This window comes from Syngnathus typhle, linkage group LG1 (assembly GCF_033458585.1).
Source record: "Syngnathus typhle isolate RoL2023-S1 ecotype Sweden linkage group LG1, RoL_Styp_1.0, whole genome shotgun sequence".
Lineage (NCBI taxonomy): Eukaryota > Metazoa > Chordata > Actinopteri > Syngnathiformes > Syngnathidae > Syngnathus > Syngnathus typhle.
In genome coordinates, this window is record NC_083738.1 from 8,917,595 (window position 1) to 8,930,058 (window position 12,464).

The 12,464-nt window shown below is 39.7% G+C and overlaps 1 protein-coding gene across 2 annotated transcripts in view; it reads left to right on the forward strand.

The window, feature by feature from the left end:
• The window catches only part of il1rapl2 (interleukin 1 receptor accessory protein-like 2), a 214,271-nt gene that overhangs the window by 29,486 nt on the left and 172,321 nt on the right, over positions 1–12,464 (forward strand). For both annotated transcript variants that reach the window (XM_061291097.1, XM_061291089.1), the window contains exon 2: positions 1,516–1,630. In XM_061291097.1, the coding sequence (XP_061147081.1) occupies positions 1,537–1,630 (94 nt within the window). In that variant the 5' untranslated portion in view covers positions 1,516–1,536. The remainder of the gene's footprint in view (positions 1–1,515; positions 1,631–12,464) is intronic.

Genomic DNA, 12,464 nt, shown 5'->3' on the forward strand with positions numbered 1-12,464 from the left:
TCCCATATCAAAAACATCTCATGCGCCATCAAAATCTTACTAAACTGTTGTCCAGACTGTAATGTGATTTTGCCATCCAAGGCAAAGTACGCATACAATATTGTCATATTTATTGAACACACAGTGGAATAACTGCTAACATGTCTTTTATGACTCTGCCGACCCCCGTTTGTGCAAGTGAGTGTGTGCGTGCGCATATAAAAAAAGTACAGTATGAGTCCGCAGTTTGTTCAAAGGTTGTGTGTGTGTGTGTGCTTGCGTGTGTGTATGTGTGTTTGTGTATTTAAGACCTATTTTATCCAATTGTCAGAATAATGATTTACGTCAACTCACTAGATTTTCATCTCCATCTGCTCTTGTCAGCCCTGTTTCTGGTGTTTACCAATCAGCTCCCTCTAGCCATAAATAATTGAGTAGAACAATGTCCTAACTTGTTGTAAGGAGTTTGGATTGAGCCTGGACATTCAGATCATTATGTTTAATGAGTTTAATGATTTTTTATTTTTTTATTGGTATGGGGCCGTGAGTGGCTGCCTCCCAGCAGTGTTCTCTCTTTTCCTCTTTATTTCCTTCTTTTCTCCTTTTTCTTTCTGTCTTTTTGTCCATTCGGCGATGCTGGTGTTTTCTACCGCACCTCGGTATCTCTTCGGATCGGATATTTTATTTTATTTTTTTCTTCCTGGGACCGGGATCATCGGTCGAGACCGGTGTAACTCTACGACGCCTTCCTGCTTATCCGGCCAGTGATGACCGGGTCCCTGGCCTTGGCCTTGCAGCCGGAACCCCTGTGGGGAGTCCGCTCCCTTGTGCTCGTCGGAACCAACGACTTTCGACTGGGTGCACGTTTGCCTGCTTTGTGATGTTTTCACCGATTCACGACCACGGTCCATTGGGCGCCGTTGAGCTGGACTGCCCTTACACCTGTCGGTGGCTATTTTGTGTGTTTTGGGGTGTTCTCTTGTATTGAGGGGTGCTGGTTGGCCGCTGTTACTTTTTTCCCTTTGTTTTTTAGCTTTGATTTGCTTTGATGGCTTTTATCTTGAGCACTTTCTGACTTTCTTTGTGGCGCCGTTGTGTGGCAGCCTTATGAGAGCCTATTGAGTTGCGCTCATGCTATCTGTGTGTCTTTTGTATACCCACTCTGTGGTATGGATACTGCTGGGGCCTGAATTTCCCCACCCCTGGGGATCAATAAATATTCCATCCATCAATCAATCAATCAATCAATCAATCAATCAATCAATCAATCAATCAATCAATCAATCAATCAACATTTAGTGGGCATTCCTACTGCAATACTGGTAGGAGCTGACTACATAATGCAATACTAACTAAAACATTTTTCAAATAAATTATAGTGGGATGTAACAGGTAGCTGTGTTCAGAAGGGCAAGCCTGTCTAACATTAAAACTGTTAGTGTTTTTGTAATGTTATTTTTTTTGTATTTGGTTAAGCGACAGGATTATGTATGGCATGTTATATGTAACACCATTTCTCTCTTGTTTGATCCAAAGGTCCCGGTCGAGAGGAGAGCGATGAAGACGTCACTCTTTCTACTACTCCTCATCCTCACCCTCCTTGCCTCAGGAGCCAGCAGTGATGTCAAGTACATTTCTAAGAGAAACTCTGGTAGGATGATCTCTTTCTGTTGGTTGTGGCTGTCCTTGGATTCTGTCTGTAATATTACTTCATTCTGTCATCGCAAACACCTGTCAATCTTCTCATTTTCCCATTCCCTTTTTTATCGTATTTCTGGTCACTATAATTATCTTTATTTCTGTGGTGCAAGCTTTGCCCCTCCGCCCTCACTTCTCTCCACTCTTAACATCTCAGGTGTCTCTTGACTTGAACCCATGGTGATAGTGCCAGTTGAGTCAGACATTTTGTCCACTTTATTCCACTCTAGCTCTCGCTCGTTCTAGCAAAGCTGAACGCTCCTTCATCCTCCATCTTTTGTGCAGGTTTTCTAACACTAGTCCTATGCTGTTACTGCTGCTGGAAATTTCTTCATCAATGAGCACTGAACGATAGGATTGATTTGTTATATGCTTCTGATAATTCTCGTGGAATTGCTTGACTTAGTTGCATGATCAATACAATGTGAATTTGATAATGCTTTGTAGCATGTTAAGATAATGAGACAATAGAGCTGAGATGCCAAACATGCTTGGATCACAGGACAAATCTTCAGGGGCCTGGTCGAAACAATGAAGCCACATACATGGTACATGCTGGGGGTGTGATTGGTATATATATATATATATATATTGTCTTTGTCTTTTTAAGGAGTACTGTAATGCAGACCAGTGCAACACTTCAGTCTGTGAATTATAATACTATTATATAATACTTTTGTTAGCTTTACATTTACATTGGACAATACATTTTTTACATTTTACTTTCAAATATAGGGCTAAAGACGATGATATATGCCAGCCAGAAGCTGCCAAGTTCTGGTCCCATGTTTCCCCGTTAAATTACATAATTGTCTTTGTATTTCGTTATTATCATTTTCATGTCCAATTTTGAACAGAGGTCAACAGAAAAATGAGGCAAGGTTTTAAGGCCACACAAAATGATGTGGTAGGTTGACACCTACGTTTGAATTCAGATTCTTCTTTTTTAACTCCCCTACTTACTGCTCGCAGGTTTGACTGGTAGGATGCTTTGCTGTATAATTATAGCAGTCGTTCGTTCTTTCTACTGTACACCCCCGCTGAGCCTTGGAAAATGATGAAAGCACAAAAAAAGAATTCAATAATTTTGGAAATGCTGGCCATGCAATTAAATCAATCTAGTTAAAATTGATTTTCCTGTAATGTAATCCTTTGAAACAATTGTGCTTGTTAAACACAGTGCTCTATGATCGCACAGATACACACACACACGCACATGCACACGCACACTCACACACGGTAGAATTATAATTTCACTCAACTGAGAATTGCACATTTTCTGAAAACATTTTTTGACACTTACCAAAAAATTCATTATTGTCTACACAATTAAATAAGATCCACAGCAATTTCTCTACCAAATAGTTTTTTTTAATGTCAAATTAAAGTGCTAAAAAGCATCTAATAGTATCATTCTCAACTGAGGAATATTGTTTTTGTAAAGGTAACATTTAGTACGACGTAGCTCTTGTGTTGTATCCCATTAGATCCACAGGTGATGTATAATGCTGAGGCTTATGGCCTCGTTATTCTCCAAAACTGTTTCTCAGCCAGAGAGGCACATATGGACAAACCGCTCAGGACGTACATGTAGATGCATTGGAGTGTTTGACAGATTTTTAAGCTTTCACAATTTCAGCTTGCAAAGTGCTCTTTTCCCCTGCTTCCTTTTAACAATTGTGTAAGGGGTCAAAGTCAGTATCTTAATTGAGCCTCTGGCAGGGACATGATGATGTAATAAGGACACAAAAAGGATAGGCTGAGTTGATCTTTCTGTCCTGTTTTAGAAACATGTTGCAAAATGCTGCAGTGCGCTGGACCTTCAACTCTGCCACAGTGACATGCTGTGTGTGGCTGACTTGTTCTTTTCTTCACCTTTACCATTTGTGCGCTTTTGTCGGGCTCCGACACTAAACACACACTGTGTTGGTGGTGTGCTGGGGGGACAGACAGGATTGGTATTGTCAATCTGTGTTCTTCATGATTTTGTTTGCGTTCAGTAAGCTACGACATAATGTGTGTTAGCACCAGGGGTGTGGAGCTGTGGAGTGTGTACTGGCGCAGCATGCCTCCGTGTGTGAGCTCTTTCGAATATTTGTGTATGTGGGTGAGGTGTTGCACAAAGCAATTACGCGTTCAGAGCAGAGCCAAGCGGACATTTATGTGGGCGACTGCTACATGCAGCCGAAGATAGTGTGAGATCTCCTCTCGCTCGGTGGTTGTGAGTTTTTAACTGGACAGCATGTGGACAGGAACTACAATTTCCTCGTGCCAGTTTCTCCGCTCTGCTGCGACACAGCAACCATTACAGCCAAAAAGCGACTCGCCGTGATAAGAAATAAAAGGTGTGGAGCCTAGAGATGGTGGTGAAGAGGAGAGACTTTTGGAAGATGATACGGCTGCACCGTATATGATCAAAATATCCAACAGGCTTGTTTGTATTTATAGTTTGTCACGCTGTATTTGCAATGGGACACCGAAGCTTTTTGTTATCACGATGAGGTTTTCTCATAGCCAATCCCAATTATACTTACTAATGGAGGCTTCTCAGATGAGAGTCCAAACATCCATAGTCCAGTTGTGATTGATTCCATACCTTGAGAAAGAGATTACCTGGATGACTGATATTTACAAGCAAACATGAAAATAAAAAGTGGGTTCATCTATTATGACATCTGATATGAATACCATAGTGCCACCAGCAAAAAAGTATGCAATATGTACCAAATGAAAGTTGTATCTTGGGTGACACACTGCACTTTTTCTTTCTCTTTCTGAAAATAGGTCTAATGCAAAAGAAATTAGTGCAATGTGCTTAAATTAAAAAAATCAATGTCTTTTTACGTCTTTTTTCCCCCACTTTGCAGTTAACACTTTTGGGGGGTTTGTCTTGTGACTGAAAAATCACAGAAATGAGAAATGTTTTTCATAAAAAAGGCAGTGAATGGGAGCTGTTCAACTGCTATTGGCTGGCGAACAGTCCGGTGTGTAGTGAGCACCACGCCTCTCACCCAAAATCAGCTATAGGTTCCAGCTCACCAGCAACACTAATTTGGACAAGCACTTAAGTAAATTAATGGCTGGATGGGAATAATTGAAACCAAATCCAAAGTGTTTCTTCAAGACACATGACCTGTTCTTTCTTGACATTCTCTACTTTTCTGTTGTTGTGGTGGAAACCGCTCTTGGCATCTAAAGGTGCCACTTGACCGTATTTACATGGCACGAAAGCTGTTTTTGCAATTAGATGATTTCCACTAATGGTGCTTATTAGAACAGTTGCCAGTCTGGGATGTCGCGAGTGAAACTAATGCCTGGATTGCATACAGACATTATTTTCAAATGCAGACTCCACACAAAAAAATACTCACCGGCAGCACTGTGCTTTTGAATTACAAATGGATTTTATAGCAAGATGTGCCTTTATTGTCACTTTGAATAGTTTCATTGTGTCCATCTGTGGCAATCACCAGCAACTTACTAGCTATACCTCCATCATCTCTTCATCGTTGCCACAAACTCCCTTGTCCTGGTCAAGGCCACACCTTAACAGTTTCATCACTCTACACAAAAGCAATAGATTATTCGAGGTGAAGAGAGATAAGATAAGACTCTTATCTTGATTCCAGCAAGGACAGGCGGGAGAAATAAATTCATCTATTAACTAGAATGACTACAAACATCCAGCAAGTCTTAGAAATAGTAAACATGGTCATCTGACATGTGCCAGCCGGTACCATGCATAGCATTGATTTTTATCACCTGTCAGAACCATCTGGCTGTCAGTACGGTCCACCTTTATCATGAGCTGCACAAAAATCTTTCATGGTCGTCACTCCACCGCTCTAAAAAGTTGATCATCCTATTTGTGTATTAAATAGAAATATATATAATACAAAAATAGATGTTCAAAATGGCAAGGACAGCAGAATAGTCTGTCATATCATAGCAGCTCTCCTCACACAAAACTGTGCATGTGTGTGTGCTTAAGGGAGGGTGCTCAGCCACCAGCCGCCACACACTGCACATTTGTTGCATCTCTAAGCCAAAGATGACAGGCTGTTTGTGTGAAGTGGGTGTTTTTTAGCTCACTAAAGAACTAAAAGAAACATTAGCAAAGGCTCATTTACTAACCAGCTACTTACTGTGCAAGCAGATATGTGATGTGTGTTTGTGTTACATCGATGAAGATAAAGCAATTCTTATTTCCAAGATGTGTGATAATTTTTTTATTTTATCATTCTTTAACTGTGAGAAACATGACTTCAATTTCTTATGCCTGATACAGTCAAAACCCCTAGTCTCTTAGCGGCAAGATCGTACATCACTTCTCAAAACACTTTGTTCCTCTCACTTCCTGTCACTGTGTCACTTTCTCACTTGTCTCCATGTCTGCGTCGAGTTCCAAGGTCAGATTAAAGATTCATCCCTTCTCTTGTTCTGCATTCAAATAGTGATAAAAGCTGACATAGCGTTGACTCTGTACACCGAGGGATTCCGCTCCGCAAGCACACATGCACACACGTAGACGCAAGCGTACACAAACGCAAATGTTTCATCCTCCATTGCTGCGTCGTAGCTAAATAACTTAATTCAACATTTCCTTTTCTTTTTTTTACTGACGCACAAAAACACTTGATTTTTTTTAGTACAACTCATTCACTCTCAAACATCATCACATTGCAGGTAACAGGTGAGTCCGCCCTCTACTGGGAAAACTTGTGACACAGCAACAGTCTTTAATGTTTTCACAAAGCGAGGAACAGTATACTAAACGGCACAATTTTCTATTTTTATTTCAGCATGCCAGGCAATTCATCGATATACCTGGGAGTTGTGTTAAATTGTGAAATAACATAAGACTGCTTCAAAATATGCACCTGTGTCTATGGTTGCTGATGGTGATGGGGTACACTCACCTGTCCTGTGTGCAGGCAGCGTGTGATTGATTCTTGCTCAGCGATCGTGTGCACGTGGGTGCAGCTGGCTCTTCGTCTCTTTATGTGCCCTGCGACGGGCTGACGACCAGTTCAGGGTGTCTCCCTTTTGCCCGATGTCAGCTGGGATAGGCTCCAGGTGAATCCCACGCGGGTAAAAATAGGCCTTTATATCTCGCTACAGGTAACCAGCGTCCCTTCCATACCTCAACACCTATAATAAGCATATAGCCACCATGTAGAATGAGTGATTTTAGGCTGCCTCTAATCAGAGGGAGAGAAGTAATAGAAAAAAAATGTTTGAAAAGACATGGCTTTAGTGTTGGAGTGGCTGGAAAGAGAGAAACAAAGAAAATACAACACTAATACATAGACCTTTCTGTCAGCTAGTGTGTAATTAGGTTCTGCACTGTGTCAGGATTGCTCCATACAACTGGTAATTTAACTTAGGCTAAGCCAAGAGAGCAGACAGAGAAGACCCGGGTAAACAAGGCTGGAGCAGAACAGAAGCAGCAGAGAACATGAGGCAGCTCGAGATGTCCATTCTAAGAATAAAACATTTGGGCAATATAAAAATTAGTGCATACATATGAAATGTAAACAACGACTCAGCCTATATTATTTATTTATTTAGAACTTAGCAGCAATATAATGGTCTTGATTCACCATATTAACCCTGTTTCTGATTTCTCAAGAAATAATGAACATACCACTCGCCATGATGCTTTTATTTCTAAGAACGGTTGAAATCTCTGCACAACAAGCCAAGACTAGTGTCAACAGTGTGGCGTGCTGGATGTTTATTTCCGCTCTTGCAAGATTTGGTGAGGTGTTGTAGTTTTTCTATGGCAACAGAGTACACATTTTATTAGGCCAAAATGAGCTTTAATTGCGCGATTAAAAATAATAATAACGCGTTAAACTGACACCACTAAGCAAGCCATGTTAGCTAATGTATTAATGATGGTATTGCTTATCTAAAATGGAATAAAATTCCCTTTTGCTGTCTGAGCCATCAATGTCAAGCATAGTAGAGTTTTGTGCACCCGAACTCTGCCCTTTGCTGCCAAACATGACAGAACTAGGATGGTGCTCTGTTATGTCATGAGACAGGGGAAGTCAAGCTAACACTGTTCCAGGTGATCGCTATCCTGCTGTGGGTGCTCTGCCCTCCTCTTTCATGGCTCAGCAATCATTCATATATGTCTGGCACCAACATCTTTAAAATACTTCAAATGTATTTATTTATTCATTTATGAAGCCATGTTCTGTGTGGAGTTTACATGTTGTGTTTCTACGTGTATTCCAGTTTACTCCCACATTCTAAAATCATGCATGGTAGGTTGATTGAACATTCAAAGTTGTCCAGCGGTGTGATTATAAGCATGAGTGGGTGTTTGTGTGTGCGCTAGCAATTGGTTGGTACCCAGTTTGGGGTGTACCCTGCCTTTCGCACACAGGTAGCTGGGATAAGCTCAGGTAATGGTTGGATGCATTAATTAAATCTTATGAGACAAGCAAAGATAAGATATATTTGTGTTATTCAGTAACTTTTCTCAAATCGATCAAAACATATTAAAAAATGTGAAAAGAAATGAAGAAAAACAATTGGAAAGAAGACAGAGGAAGAATTGAATTGATTTTAGGCAAGAGGTTAAGGTTAAGTAAGAGAGAATCTCAGAGTGAGTTGGAGATAGGGAAGAGTAAATGGCTTTCAATTTGCAAAGCTCCTGGGACCGGATAGAGAGAAATTATAGGGAGGAGCTTAAAAAGAGTGAGTGTGATGTGACACTGATGAACCCATTCCCAAGTATTTTTGACTGTGTGTGTATGTGTGTGTCTGCACGTGCACGAGAGAGATACCAGAAATAGAGCATATAAGAGGATGGTGTAAGCATGTTGCAGATATTCGCCGCAGGCAGACTGAATGGACCAATGCACAAGTGGGACTATGTATGTGTGTAATGGATGCAAAGAAGTTCAAAAGTATTTTACTGAAGGGCAATTAAAGAATAGTGTTTGCCTACTTGTTTAAAGAGGGGGTGCAATATGGAGCCACATTGCTGTGTATTGACAATATAATTACCAGTGAATAATGGCACCAGATGTGTGTCTATGCACTGGCTGGTTATAGGCACTATAATTAGGCTGAATGATTCACCCCGGTTATTGAAATCAATGCAGAACTGTACATTGTGCCATATTCTTATGTTAGCCGTCCACCATGTTGACATTGTCCCTTCTCCATGGCAGTTGCAAAGTAACTGATGAAGTTACATTAGACAATCACATTCGAGAGAGAAAGAGAGAGAGAGAGAAAGAGAGAGAGACTGATGGATTGTCTAGTGGTAAAGACCCTGGAATTTGGCCGGGCTATGAATCCCAGTCAAGTCGAATGGTGGTATCCCATATCCAGTCTTGGGGTAAGCCCTCCATTCTACATGCTGATACCTCGGATGAGATATAAAAATGATAGTCATATCGGCTCCGACGTCGCCGGGGTCAACAAGATCTACGCCAGCTGTTGGGAAACCAGGACACACTTGTGATAAATGTGCTATCGGAATAAGAAAAAGATTCAGGCATTCATGGAAAGAGAGAGGAAACATACACAGAATGTGGAAAGCGAGGAACCACAAATCCACATTGAGCAAAAAACATCTACGGCGATCACAAATGGAGATGGATATGTGGAGATTTGGTTTAAAGATGCTACGGGGGAAACCATGACACAAGGTTGTTAGCGTGGTCTTACCCATGGCTGGAACTGTTACACCATACTAATCGTCAATGTCTGGCAGATTTGCAAACAGAGCATATAAATATCCCAAAACAAGAAACAGTGGTCATATCAGTGGCAGATATCCAAGCTTGAGTGGCGAAGATGAAGAGCTGGACAGCACCAACGCCCCTCCCGATACATGCCAATTGGTTCTCTCGATGAACCAACGCAAACACGCATATACAACAATGTCATTGGAATGTCATTCAAACGGAAAGACTGAACGAAAAACTTCAATATCGCTGATTAACCAATAAATCATCAGCAATATTGAACTGTTTCACACTGATCTCTACCTGGTGTTCATCTGTCAAACTACAAAAGAGGAATTGATACGGATCTTGATACATGGGGTGTCATAAGATTCAAGGACAGTACATGTTAAAATGCAACGATTTGGCTTGGTTCAGTATAATCAAAAGCAGTTTTCTAATTGAAATTATTTTCTGTTACACCCCTAATATTCAATAACACAGTTCAATAGCAGACTTTCTGTCCCTAAATGTATTTTTGATTATTTAAAAAAGTCTACTTTCTTCTAACACATGCCTTTCTTTTGCAATACTCTCATTTTTATCTTGTTGTTTTTACGTTTGACCTATAACAGCTTGCGTAAGACAGACATTCATAATATATTATATGTACTATTATTATAATTATTACCATTATTATTATGAAAACCTGATGGGTTAGGGAAAGAACAAGAGCAGATTCTGAATCAGTGTAAAAAAACAAATTATATATAATGCTATATACGTATTTATATATTAGCATTGCTAATACATAAATACGTATATAGTATATACTATATACATACCTATATATGTAATATATAAAGGTTTACTTGCTATTGTAGTTAAAAAAAGGTTAGCAAAAATTTCTTGACCAGTGTAATTATTGTCTCATTCTCTTCTGGGTTGCAAGAATGTAAATATGAAAGACCTTTTTATTTTGTGTCACATATTTTGTCGATAACTAATTATCTAGACCATCAGGCAGGCTACAATCTGCTGCATATCAGTTGCCTGTGCATTGTGATGCATGTCATGTGGCCTGAGTGATGAAGACGCACATCCTTAGAGTCTGGTGTGATGTTGCACTAGGAGTTTCCTGTCTCCTGCCTTTCCACCCTTGAACACCACACCACCCCATCCCGCCCCCCACACACAATTTTGTGCCTCCTTCATTTACAATTGAACTTGACAGAAAATCATTAACGGCATAATGAAAAGCAGCAGACCAATAATACATACCATCACTGTCTATTATAGATCCTTAGCCTTAGACCCTGAATGTAAATGAATCCATATTATATTCTGTTAAAGTGTTGGGGTGCTGATGCAAACCGCTCATTGCCATTGTTTCCATGCATGAGAAAGCATGGACCATTTGCTCAAGTGTTTGGCAAATTGACATAATTCACATTGTATGAGTTCAATATAGTTATAGTCACTATCCTATTGAATAACTTTAGTAGTTTATTTTCATCTTTGTGGTTTAACGGAGTTCTCCTCAAAGAGTTTAAATTCTGGATTCGGCAACATTGTGATTGGTTACAAGTCATTACGATATCTGTCTTACCATGAATGACCTATGAAAGACGGCAAGGTGTCACAAGACATAAGGAATTAGCATGTAAAAATATTAAACAGGTTTAACATTTGCGATTGTCAGCCTAGATTGTTTTGGGGTGAAAAATCCCTCTTGACACAGCCCACAACACAGGGTAATCGTATTAAAGTAATCTCTCAGGGACATCCAATAATATTTTTGTTTTCATTTATCAAATGGAAAACACTCAAATTTAGTCTATGAAGACATATTTGTACCCGGCCTAAAAGGACTTCACTAAACGTTGCTTCCGTAAATATTCTTCAAAACGTGCGTATGGAGATGAGAGAGTTCAGATTTCGTAACCAAGGCAGTTGCTGTTGCTTCAGCCATTTGATTTGCATTTACTGTTTACTGTTGTGCGTAGACCTCTACTCCAGAAAGTGGAACATATATTATTTTTGCTTGCATTTCTTCAATAAGATGATGATGATGTTACAGACGACTGCCATGGATTTTTAAAATGACATTTTCAATTATTAGATAGACATCCACATCTCATTATCAAAGTCAAAGTCAAGTCAAAGTCTGCTTTATTGTCAATTTCTTCACATGTCAAGACACACAATGAGATCGAAATTACGTTTCCCACTATCCCACGGTGACAAGAAATATTACCGTTTTTTTCTATGTATAATGCGCCCCCATGTATAATTCGCCCCCTAAAAATGGCATGTGGATGCTGGAAAAAAGCCTGTACCCATGTATAATACGCACCCAAATTTTGACTCCTACTTAAGTCCGTAAACGTAAAATTATTTCAGAAAAAAGATCATCTTTGGGAACAACCGGTTTTTATTCTGCCGGTCAGTATCACTGCGCATGCGCTAGCAAACTCAATAGCGATGAAATGTTTCGGATTTGTGTAGGGTACATTGTGACAGCAAACGAGCAGGCCATCGAGCAAGCGTCTGATACGAGAGCATTGTGTTTGTATGGAGCGTTTTTGAAGTGAACAGCGGAGAAGAAAGCGCATCTGTAATGGCGGCCTCCGTATGATATCCGTATATATATATAAAAAAAACAAAAAAAATGTACCCATGTATAATGCGCACCCCAGATTTTAGGACAATAAATTAGTTAAATTTTGCGCATTATACATGGAAAAAAAACGGTAAACAATATACATACAAGTAAACAGCACAAAAAGTAAAAACAAGAAGGCACAAACAATAAATAAATAAGAGCGATGAATAAATAATAAATAAACAAATAACATAAATAAATAAATAAGAGGAGCAAAAATGGAGCAAGTGTGCATACAGCTGACAGTCAGAATATAGCGCAAAAGTATAGTATTGAAGAAAAGATTTAATATGTTGTGTACATTTATTTATTGTTTAATTACTACCAACTTGAGTTTTGTTTATTTTTGATGTGTGTGTGCGTGTGTATTCAGCTTCTTCTGGCCTATTCTCCTTGTGAATCTGTCTTTCCACCACCAGCCAGTTATTGGT